This window comes from Coturnix japonica, chromosome Z (genome assembly GCF_001577835.2).
Source record: "Coturnix japonica isolate 7356 chromosome Z, Coturnix japonica 2.1, whole genome shotgun sequence".
Lineage (NCBI taxonomy): Eukaryota > Metazoa > Chordata > Aves > Galliformes > Phasianidae > Coturnix > Coturnix japonica.
In genome coordinates this window covers 48,823,678-48,836,642 of record NC_029547.1, presented here as the reverse complement: position 1 = coordinate 48,836,642, position 12,965 = coordinate 48,823,678, and the positions used below count along the sequence as shown (strand labels likewise).

General features: G+C 38.5%; 1 protein-coding gene across 1 annotated transcript in view; it reads right to left on the bottom strand.

Annotated features, from left to right (window-relative positions):
- SLC44A1 (solute carrier family 44 member 1) overlaps positions 1-12,965 on the bottom strand; it is a 68,378-nt gene that overhangs the window by 26,887 nt on the left and 28,526 nt on the right. Inside the window, exons 4-5 of the mRNA XM_015849614.2 lie at positions 12,617-12,753; positions 2,999-3,092 (exon numbers count right to left, since the gene is read on the bottom strand). Coding sequence (XP_015705100.1) covers positions 2,999-3,092; positions 12,617-12,753 — 231 coding nt within the window. The remainder of the gene's footprint in view (positions 1-2,998; positions 3,093-12,616; positions 12,754-12,965) is intronic.

Below are 12,965 nucleotides of genomic sequence, written 5' to 3'. Positions count from 1 at the left end.
ATTTCAGCAGTGACTCATAAACCAATGATTTCCTATTTGCCAAAACTATTTATAAATCTCAAGCCTTTCCAAAATTCCAACATTTATCTTAAACACACTATGAGCAAATCAGCTGTATTAGGCACATTCTTCCTGTGCGTTGCTGCTTTTTATTTTGGAGAAGAAAAAAAAAAAAGACAACATTCCTAAAACCATGAGAGTGTAATTATGCACACAGAATTCAGGAGAGATTATGATTACCTCCAAGACTTAGATAATTAATAGATTCTAGGTTTATGTTTAAAGTGACTGACAATTGTAAATTAGACAGTTCTAATCTCAGTGTGCTGAGTAGATAAACACATTTGCAGGTGCTGATATTATAATCTACTGTTGGTTACTGATGAAGACAGCAGTTAAGCACAGCAAAGCATTGTTGTTAAAAAACAAACTAAACCCATATGGATGGTAGCCCTATTTAAAAGACACCTTGCATATTCTCTCAACCTAACTGGAATATGCAACATGCTACAGTTCATTACATGAATAAGAAAATACCTATTTTGAAAGGTAAGTCTAGCAGGAGCAAGATGTCATTCCAAAATCCACCGTAACAGGAAATAATGTTTTTTGCAGATCAATTTGTATCACCTACCTAACACTCCTCATGTTACAGTACTCTCACTACACATATTAAGTTACCTATTTTCCTATGCAATAATTAATTTCTAACTTGATTGCAATTAATAAAAAATGAGGTTCCTACAAGCTTTCCTGAATAAATTGCACTCCCGAGAATTCATCTATTGAGATCTGCTTCTATTTCAGTGGTTCTGACTCAATGAGTAGGGAAGGGAAGGTGTCCCGTTTAATTAAAAATGCAGTAATAGATCTATTCCCTCTGACTTGTACTATCTTGTTTGGCCTTTCAATCATTACTCAGTATATTGCACTGCATATTGAACTGCATGTTTCTCAGAATAATATTATGCTGCTTAATGAAGAATAAAGCAAGTGCAGTTCAAGCCAGCAGATGAAGTTAAGACCACCACCTAACTGTTCCAAAGATTCAGTTTCAGAAGATAACTGTTTTCTTCCACAATTATACCCACAGAAACCTATGTATAAGGAGACTGGTTGAAATGGCACTGTTACCTAGCCTTTTGTTTTCTATAACCTTTATCAAACAGACCCTTGGTACAGCTCCACAGAGCTGTCTGCAAGAAAAACACTGGAGGAAAAAGCTGCATGGGTTTTCCTCTAGTGTTCTCTATTCCAAAACTAAAAAGAAAGGTTATGATCCACTGAGACTCAGAGACTCTAGGCAGTTACAGCAGAAACATGAATCACTAACTGCACTGCTAGGCTGAACCACTAAGTCAAAGGTACATAGCGCCTTGAAGGTGGGGGATCACTGTCCCTTGAGAACTGGATTCTCAACTGCAAGGTGTGAAGAAATCATCAAACATCAAGGGAGAGACCTCACAGCTTGAGCTACCTCCGATTCCATTGACCTAATGGGAGTTAGATGATGGTTCCCACCTCTGACTGACTGAATCAAAGAAAAGGAGGGCTGGTAAGTTCAGCCAGAATGTCTCAGACTACAGTGTGCAGGCTTTTCATTTGCCTCCCTCCACAGGATTCCATTTCCCCTTCAAATTACACCAGTAATACACCAAATAACTTAACCATAAAAATCCGAAAAACAGAGGGGATTACATATACAATATAGGCCTTTCCTGCCTGAGAGCATAAAGCTTAGACTTCTTAATCTCAAAAAGTATCCAAATATGTTGTACATTTTATTAATGCCAAATAACAAAGGGAAAATACGCCACTGACTTGACAGCTTTTTGGAAATAACTTGAGGCAGCCCAGTGTGCAGAGAATGTACACAATATCATCAGAGTTCTGAGCTGCTGTTCTACTTATCTGTTTTCTTATTAAGCTACATTCATTCAGACTGAATGACAGAGGAACACACAGTGAGAGAAGTCAATATAGATCTGACAAAAATTAAGACTGACAAGGATTTTCAGTATGCAAGCTGGCACTGAAACTTCCACTTGTTTCTGTATTACAGCTGTAACAGCTGGGTATAGCTGCATAGCACACTGACTTGCTGTGGGGAAAAGTAAAAAATAAAAATCCCAGCTGCTACTTATGTTAAAAAAATATATCCACCTGAGAGCCTACCATGAAGGCAAAAGATACTTAAAGTTTCAAGAACTGACATTTTATTAAGCTGTAACAAGAGATGATGCACAGGGCAAGAGTGAGAAACTGCAGTCTCTACTGAATATGTTTGAAAAGCTAAAATGTGAGAAAACAGAACTGGATTCTTCTTGAGAAGAATTATTGATGAAAAGGTGTGCAATAGAGCAAATAAATCACTTCTTTTCACACAAATGCTTCCAGTAGAGCCAAGAAAGCTGGCAGTAGCAGACTCTGGAGCAAGAGTCCTTTCTCTCTACTTCACAAAAAGAAATCCAGTATAGTATTTTGAATAATAAAACTCAAATTGAACTGTTTATACAATAAAAATCACTTTTTGCTTCTTGAGCATTCCCACGTTGGTCATATGGGAGCTGGAAGAATCAAAAATGAAGCAACTTGCTGCATCTGATTAGTAGAGGTGAAGTGGAAAAAGTGAATACTCTGTGCAATTTCTGAGGCACACTGGATTATTGAGAGGGAGAATGACAGACACACATGGCTCCCTGAACTGCAGTGCTGGAAGGTAGAAAAACAGCTGATACTCAGCACCGAATCAGTTACACAAGACAGAACAGAACTAAAAGATACCAGCTAAGTCATCTTACTAATGCATGTGTTCATAGTTCATGTTTTCCTTTGCATTCCCAACGTGTTTTAAAAACACACAACATTAATCTAAAAAAAAAATCCATCTGTAAGACAGAAGAAATTTAAAAGCATATTTTCTAAAGAACACTCAAGCATATAAACAAAATAAGTCCATGTTCCCTTCACCCCAAATCAGACAAGACATTAGTATTACCTCTCTGGAACAGGATATTTAGGACACAACTTGGCAGCCCTTGGGTCTGTAGTATATTCTGATGGCAGTAGTTCGTAGCTACACAGATTAGATCCTGTTGAGGGGGAAAAAAAAGAAAAACAACTGATGGAAAAAAATCAAATATTCCTAATCTTCACAAACAACATCAAAACTGATACAGGTTGTTGTTCTGTAGTGCCTCATGCTATTACAGCAACGTTATGCTACAGCTCCTCCTGTAATGAAGAACTAAATCAAGCCCAGCGCACACTTCAGTTAACAGAATTATGCTTTCCATCTAGTTTTGGGTTTTCCAGAGTTTGAGTATCCAAGAGGAAAAGGCTAATTCATGATCCCTTGTAAAAGAAGACACAAAGCACTTTCAAGTCATTCTTCCCTGCTACTCAACCACATTTTCTTGATCATTCAGTGTATGAATATTGCATAAGACAGCATTTGTTACATTAATAAATATTCAGGTAAATTAAAAAAAAAAAAAATTAAAATGCAACAGTCTATAGACTTCAGAGAAAGGAACAAAGGAACCAAACTGCAGAGGTTATGTAGTTGGTGGAACACAAGGCCTGACTGTATCAGATGTCTAAAGCTCTTAAAAGAGCTGAGTATTCTACACATCCAAGTCAGTACGGTATTGTATATATCAAACTGCCAAAAACAAAACTCAAACATTATTTCAGCTTCACTTAATATCTAACATGTGCCTAATGAATATGTGCTACCCAGGCAGATCTTTTCCTATTTGTCTATGATCAACATACTCGACATTGACATCAGTATTTCCAGGAATACAGCAACAGCCAAGTCAGATTGGAGGAGTGGTTTCTCAGAAACAGGGGGAAGAAAGAAAGCCTATAATCGGAGGGGACTATACAGAATCAGAATATACTATATCTCTCCAAAGAGAGCTTCTTCCCAAGTTTGTTCGCCAAAAGCTTTCTAATTCTTCAGTGCAAGGGTTTTGTATACGTAGCCTTTACCTATCTTTTTTACACAACTAAGGACATCTTGATGATCCCCAGATATACTTTATTCCTTGTATTCTCAAAGTCTCCTCTCCATAAATACTCAGTAGTAGAGAGTTCTACAAACTGGATCTAAATAACAGACAAGCTTTTTCACAAGTTAAACTGTGAGTCTCGAGAAGCACTCTTCTCTTGGCTTGTGGGACACCGAACCTAAGAACTATTCATAGAAACTGAACATACCATTTGTAGAAGTTGTAGGTTTTTTGTTTACCATTGGCATATTGCTACCCCTATGAAAACACCTCAATATATATGGGCTGGAAGAGAAGACAGAATAGCTGAGGAGACTATTCCATGAGGTCTCTGGAACACTAGTTAAGCATTGCTTCTATGGACTAAGTTGCTGGGGAGAAGATACAAAACACCAAATACACCACTGAAGAAAGTTAGTTTTCTTGCAGAGGGAAAACATCTGAACTCTATTTTCAATTCTAATGTTTGTATGCATACTGATACTTCTGTTTGATTATGTGGAAAACACTTTATTAGGTACAAAGACATGAGTCAAAATTACCATCTTAACATTACAGTTGTAAAAGGAGTACTTAAAATAATTATTGTTCTTTTTGGACAAAATAATGCAGAAGTTTTTAATCTGGACATGACACTATAGTTATGAGAGGTATGATGTGGGGTGCACTTCAGGAAGCAGTCACATATATACCATCTCTTACACACACAGAGAACAAGGAGATATATAACTGTGTTCCACTTTGAATATTGCATACAGACCCACATCTAACTTGTAGAAATTACTTCATCAAGAAGCAGGAGGGACTATCTAAGGACAGGTGTATAAAGATTCAACACACTGAAATGAGATGTCTGCTGTTTTCTTCTTCATAGAATCCTAGAATTGCTCAGGTTGGCAAAGACTTCAAAGATCATCGAGTCCAACCACAACCCAACCATACTAGCCTAACTCTAACAACCCTCTGCTAAATCATGTCCCTAAGCACCACATCCAAAAGGCTCTTAAGCACATCCAGGGACAGTGACTCAACCACCTCCCTGGGGAGCCTATTCCAGTGCTTAACAGCCCTTTCTGTAAAGATGTTCTTTCTGATATCCAACCTGAACTTACCCTGCCATAACTGGAAGCCATTTCCCTTTGTCCTGTCACCTGTCACCAGTGAGCAGAGACCAACTCCACTGTTGCTATAAGCACCTTTCAGATACTACAAGAGTAATAAGGTCTCCCCTCAACCTCCTTTTTCCCAGACTAAACAGCCCCAGCTCCTTCAGTCTCGACTTATTAGGCATATTCTCCAAGCCCTTCACCAGCCTTGTTGCCCTTCTTTGGACCTGCTCCAGCACCTCCATGTCTTTCCTGTGCTGAGGTGCCCAAAACTGAACACACTACTCAAGATGAGACCTCACCAATGCTGAGTATAGCGGCAGGATGACTTCCCTAGTTCTGCTCACCACACCATTCCTGATACAAGCCAGGATGTCACTGGCCCTCTCGGCCACCTGGGCACACTGCTGGCTCATGTTCAGCCAACTGCCCATCAGTACACCAAGGTCCCTTTCCATCAGGCAGCTTTCCAGCCACTCAAGCCTGTAGAGTTGCCTGGGGTTGTTGTGACCAAAATGCAGGACCCAACACATGGCCCTGTTGAAACTCATACATTTAACTTTGGCCCACTGATCCAGTCCCATAGGCCATGGTTCCTTGCAACTTTTACTAGTCCCAGCTGATGTAATAAAAAGCAGGATTCACTTTGGGCCTGGAACAAGAGTACTTAACAAAAGAAGTGCATCCCAGAGCCCTTGTCTTTGAATCCCACCAAAAATGTAATGCAAGAAATAGTGAATGCCAGATCAAGGTCTGCACAGACATTCAAGCAGAAACCATAGATGAAGATGAGCTAGAAAATACCTGGCTGTGGAGGAGACTGGAAGCATGTTGTCAGTTCACCCCAGTACTCTCCTGAGCACACCTCCTACTGTCATTTGAAGGAGCAATGGATGTCTCTGGCTACCACCTCTTAACTGGGAACTCTCATCCCTTGATATGAAGAAGGAAGGGATTCCAATAAAGGGACCTGGACAAGACGAACAAGTGGGACCACATGAAACCTAATGAGTTTCAACAAAGCCAAATGCAAGCTGCTGCACCTTGGACGGGGCAATCCCAGATGTGTACAGACTAGGAGATAAATTCCACACAGGGATGGGATCAAGAAAGTCAACATGCAGATAAAAATGAACTTGGAAAGGGATATAAAAAATAACATGGGATTCTGTAGGTACATTGGTCAGAAGAGAAATTCAAAGGAGAGCACATCCCCTTTGATAAATGACAAGGGAGAACTGGCTTCAATGCATATGGGGAAGGCTGAGGTACTCAGCAAGTTCTTTGCCTCAGTCCTCATTGAGGGTCAGACTTTCCACATCTTTCAGATCCCTAATCTTGTGCATGAGGATCAAGTGAGCAAAACACCCCTCACTGTAAGAAAAGAATGAACATGAAATCACCTCATGAGACTGAATGTGTACAAATCTATGAAGCTGGTCAAAATGCATCCCAGCATCCTAAAAGAAATGGCTGATGTGATTGCCAAGCCATTCCTTCATATCTGTAAAGTCATGACTGTTAGGTTAAGTCCCCTCTGGTTGTAAAATGGAAAACATAACTCCCATTTATAAGAAAAAGAAGGACTGTGGAACTAGAGGCTCATGAGTCTCACTTCCATGCTTGGGAAAATCACAGAGCAGATCCTCCTGGAAGAGATATTGAGGCAAACGCAAAAGGAATGTGATCCAGGACAGTCAACATGTGACAAGGGCAGATCATGCCTTCCAACCCAAGCCATGCTCTGATTCTATGAAATTTACTCAGAGATCAGTGAGGCCTTGGCACAGCTGCCCAGAGAAGCTGTGGTGCACCATCCCTGGAGGAACTAAAGGCCAGGTTGGTTGGAGCCCTGGGCAGTTTGATCTAGTGGGTAGCAGCAACGACCACAGTAAGGGGGAAGGAACTAGATAATCTTCAAGTTTTTTTCCAATCTAAGTTATTTTACAATTCTATGATGATTCTATGAACTGCCCCTGGGGCTACTTTGGGACTCTTGCCTTCAACTGCACATCCCATGGAACATGCTTCTTTAGACTCCTTTAATCTGGGCTAATAGAAACTAACTTTGCATGGCCTGTCTCAACTGTGCTCTTAGAGTTTATAAAGCCTGGAGAAGCTAGAAGATGAATTCCAATTATCTACTTTGCTGAGACAATTAGTTTACCAAAAGACATCACTATTATTCCTAAACTATTAACACTCTTAATTGCTTCATAAACATTATAGGTAGAATTCAGAGAATGAACTGAAAAATCATTAAATAATAACTCTTTGCTACCTTTGTGCATATATTTCTTCTGGAGAAATTATTAGGCAAATAACATTTAACTGTCCTACATGGATTGAATCTGAGATTACAACATGTTGTAACCTTAAAGAAAAATACTTCTGAACCATGTGGACTAAAAGCTGCCCAGACAGCAATGAATAAACAGAGCCCTCTGATCTCACAGTGCTTTTTTATTTGGTGCTTTCATACACTAGGTGGTACTCTGGAGATGAAACACAGTTTCTGCCCCATAGCTTCTCCATAAACAGAGCTACCCCAGGCACCAGAATATTTTGAGGCCATGACTGGGACAAAGTATCTCAAAAGACAAGCTTTCCTTCCAACCTTGACACAGCCATGAGTGCAATCATCCCATTTCCTTAAAAGATGGAAGCTTAAGACACTGGATCATACATCTGTGAAAAATTCCGCTGCAAATTCTACAGCCAAAAACCATAGAATAGGTAAGATGACAAGCGGTTTTTCCACAGAAAAAGGTACGTTACTGCTCACTGCTAATAAAAGTCTCTTCATTCCTCCCAAGTTGAAAAAGGCTCAAGCTATCATGAAAGGAAATACACTGATGCTGACCAGACTTTTTTCATTCCTTATCCAACATGTTTGACAACTGTAATTATATCCTGCCAACAACTGTATGCAAAAACTGCATTTAGAACACAAGCACTAAGAATACATAAAATTTAGGCTTGGATCAGTTTCCCACTTGCCAAGGGAATAATGAAGACACTTCAGAAGCAGATAGTCCATATTTGATGCTTCATTTAGGAATGAAGCAGCATTATGTTATGCCCAAGTTGGCATCAGAACTAGAAACGACTGAGAAAACAATAACTGCACATCTTAGCCATTGATACAAATACAGTCTGAAGCAGAAGATGGAAGCATCAGAAGTCTGCATAAACATACACAGATATTGTAGACACTTCTGTTGTGAATGTTCCAGGGTATGGTCAGAAAAAGATATAACTTAACCTAACACATTAATCTAATTTCTGGGTTGTACTAAAAACCAGAAAAGTACTAATGTCTTGAGATTAGCAAAATGGCATTGGATGAAGCACTCTGTGGTCAGGACTTCTCAGATAAATACAACAGATTCATTCTCAGTGAACAAAACAAATTTCATTCTCTACATCTGTCTTTCAGTACCTTTCAGGAGTACACTGTGTTTTAAAGGAAGGAAAGCAAGGAGGCTGTTTATCTAAACTATGAGTGTTCCAGAGGGATGTACTACCACAAGACATTCACAAAGGTCCATTACACAACCTTTAAGATGATAACAGAGCAAGAATTCACACATGTCATGTGTTCTTGTTTTCCTTCTTCACAATTAAGAGATCTTACACTTTTGGACAATTCTATGCCTTCAACTAATTCTTTCACTGTACTCCGTAGCTTCACAATCTCTTTCCCAAGCTGCAATTACCAGTTTGTAGTAAAACATAAAACATATACCAGTAGTTGTTTCCTACCCCTTCATGCTGCAGGTATTCCATTCCATTTGATATTTTGTTCCACTGTCACTGACATCACAATTTTTCATGTAATTCTAAATAACTATTTAGCAGTAGCAAGATTCATTACCTCACTGCTCCTCCCCTTCCCAAGTGGTTTTTTAATGTAACCAATAATACTATATTAGTGCAGGTTACTGAAAGACTCCAGGGCAGCCTCCCTCTGTTAAGCGTAAGGATGTTAAGAAATGCTTTGGCAAGGCCTTGAAAAGGCCATTTTAATGTTTCCTGAATGTTATGCACCAATCAGCTTTCTGTAAAAAACAACAACAACAAAACCAATACTCAACATGCAGAATTTTTTAAGTGCCAAGACCAAACATAAACATCAAATCCCTGCTTGAAATGTTCTGCAGGCTGAGAAAGTCCTGGAGAGATCAGCCAGTGATTGGTTCACTTTATAAAGTTTCCTTGTTGTGCAAAATCCATTAGCTCCGCAAAGTCAACTATTAGTTGTCTGTGTGAGAGCAGCATTAGAAAACATTCCCTGTAAATGCTGCATCAGCTTCTGGAGTCACTTCAGAACATTTTTAACATTTTCAGCTTGCATCTTTGTACAGGCTGAAGATCTCAACCAACTGCCCAGCATTTTCCTTCTTGTTTCTCCACTTGTAAGAAGTCCCACCCAATTACCAGTATTCTGTCCATCAGTCACCCTCAACAGGCTGAAGTCAAACACTTTCTTGTTTCCTGAAAATCAGCCAGACTTTCTGAAGAATAGAGTTCTATTTTTCTTAGATGCAATGGCACTGCAAATGCAGGACCTGAAATTGTGCAGCGCTATTCACCAAATTGTCTCTTTTCCCCAAATTACAGCAGAATAGCAAGTGCACCATTATTGATTCAGGAAGCCAAAGGGCTGCTTCATAATGAAATGTTCTTCATGCCTAAAGCAAGAATTTTCTCTGCCTTAAATGCTTATTCATAACTTTGCTTACAGACAAACACATGTTACACGCTATACTGAGCTACAACAAAGAATTCCTCACTAAAATCTTTTTGTCCTAGAGTAGCAGTTCTATCACACTGTGTATAAGCAGTTAAGTGCCAGCCCTATTTTAGGAAAGAAACCATTAAATGCTAAGCTATTCGAAGGATCATATCTTAATACCAATAAAACCATGAATCAATTCAATATGTCGCAGTATGTTTTGCTGTTTTACAGCTTTTCATAAAGACATTCAGGTAAAATGCTTCACCTGAATTTACTATATCAACTCTTGATGGGTTGAGGCACAGAAGACATCTTTAGGATAGAAAGATTCTTAAGCAGCAATTTAAGAAGAAATTCCAAGGAGTAGAGACAGGCAAGGTGACTTCAGGGAGGGCATCTGAGCCAGGTGAAAATGGCTAGCTCTTCAAATTACACGCAGCAACCTACACAAAGCCCATTTCCAGCATCATTATTATCTTCAGGTTGTAGAAGGATTAAAACTTTTAGAAAGGTTCAGAAGATCAAAATGAAGGTTTTACTGCATTCTACACCCATGCATTTTCAAACACTAAGGCATGGTTGTTTTTTGTTTTTTAAGAGTGTTAGAAGTTGTTAGCATGGAAAGCTCAGCAGTGTCTGTCACAATAAACCAAACATATCTCTTGCCCTCCTTCTTCAAAACCTGCCAGCTGAACTCTGAAATTCCAACTTGATAACATCACGAGAATAGGAACTGCAACTAAACTGTGTGTGGTCATGTTCAAAATTACCATATTTTCTCATCATTCTTTTTACAGGGTTTACTGTCACTTGAAATAGTCTGCAACAGTTTATTAGTTTTATGTAGTTTTAAGCTATTCTTAGAGCTGGAAAGCGGCTCTCAGAGAAAAGATCCTGATTAATGAGTACTATAATTTCTATATTAATCCAATGTTCTTTCACTATTGCAGGATTGAATAATGCTTTAACTTTTACTATCTATATGCAAACTGAGTTGCCATAACATTTCTGGTGCTTTGTAGGCAGGCTGTTTATTTGATACAAAATACACGCCCTGGCTGCTGAACATTTAACTAAAGCCATGAAAATCAGTTTCAGAGAACTGTGTGATTCCAGTTTTGTACAGTATACATTTAAAAACAAAGAAAGCTTGACTTAGTTTAGTACCCTTTTTTTTTCAGTTGTTTTGAAAAGCCCAAACTGATATAATGGAAACTGAGGCTTGAACTCATGAATGATTCTGGTCTTTAACAAAAGACTTCATGCTTTTGGCCAGGATTCTCTAAGCTGAAATGATTGGCTCTGATACTAATTAATGAAAATCTGTGAGTTTTGCTTAAAACCTAAGATACAGTTAGAAGGAAGAAACATGAAGACAAGACACAGTAAATTTTTAGGAAAAGCGATTTTTGCTATACTTTAAAAAATGATTATGTTGAAAGTATTTCAGGCACAGTTAATTTAAGACTTCACATAGAAACACAGCAACAATATTTGTGGTTACACACTGTGGCTGCTTTTTATTACTTCAAGATGTATCTAAACTCCACACAAAAATGCTGTGCCTTCCCTTGGTAAGAAAAACAGCTAGATGTAGAACTGAAGAGTAAAACCACACTACAGCAATACTAACTTTCACTGTGGGCTTAAACTGACAACAGTAAGCAAATTTCATGAGGAAGTTATCACTCCCAAACTGTCCCCTGCATCATGCTGAGAGAGCTGTTTGTACAGTTATGTAGGCTTACAAGTAACATGCTTTAATTCCACACTACATTTAGCTCCCTGATTCACCTGTCAGAGACCAAGATGTGTAGACAATTCATTGGGAAGACCTGAGAGGGCAAACAGTGTTCCAGGGCCACTTGAACTCATTCTGCTTTCAAAAAAAACAACTTGTACTAGGACAGAGAACAACATGTCATTTATGTCTGCGAAAAGCAATCAAGTTCACTGCTTTCAACCTGGTCAACCAGACAAACCCATTATTAACTGAGTCTCAAAGAAATCTCACCATAGCATTTTAAAATAACAGGTGTGAAGTCTAGAACAAAATTATCCCACTTTAATAGTGGAAGAACTTGACAATTTCCTCAAATTATTTTCAACTTTTTACTTTTACTTTGTTTGGTATGGTCCAGAAATTGACTATCTCTCATGTGTTTTATTATGTGTAATGTTAAAATATGGATCTAGGTGATAATATCAGCATCATTCCTAAAGAGAAGTACTACTTTTGGGGGTGGAGTACACTGTTTTATACGTAATACAGCTGTTTTTCCTATTATTTTCTTTAAGTATTATAAAAAGCAAAGAACAAACAAACAATCCCCAAAGCGAAAAGGTATTGCACTGTGGCACTGAATAAAAAGCAGGATGATTTCCCACAACCACAGACATGCTCCAAGTGCAGTTTGAAAGCAGAAATGCTGTTACAGGCCCCTTGTACATATTTCAACAGTTACTGCTGAACGGCAATATCAGAACATTTCTGTAAGAGCTGGAACACACTCACCAGTGTTAGACATCCTCTTAAATTCTCATTATACTTCCTGCTCCTGCTCCTATTTAAGAATGAACCTACAAAACTGTCCAAGACATGAACACAAACATACTAACACTGTGAGGTCTAAGAGAAATGTTAGGGTTGAACAGTATTTCTTAACAGAGGTTTCATTTTCAGTTCAACTAATGCACAAGTCTATCAGCAATCTTACTAAACAGGTACACAAATAGACATGCTTTTCTCATACCATTAGTTTCTGCAAATTTCTGAACATCAGCCAGAGTTTTTAGTTCTTTCCTTGGGCAAGCTGATACACACAAAGCAAGAGATTTGATCTTCTGATGTACTAGGTCAATATTGCATGGATCCAAGAAGAACACATACCTAGGGAGGAAAAAAATGCAAATTACTTCTATTTTAATCAACAACTACGTTGAAGAAAATTAATCTCAAACTACAGAAGTAATTCAAGTCTAACTTTCAACCTACCAAGAAATGTGTAAAATTTCACATTAACACAATTATATGATTAAAAAGAATTCATATACTCAACGTACGCATCACAAACACATTAATATTTACAGATTATTGGATCA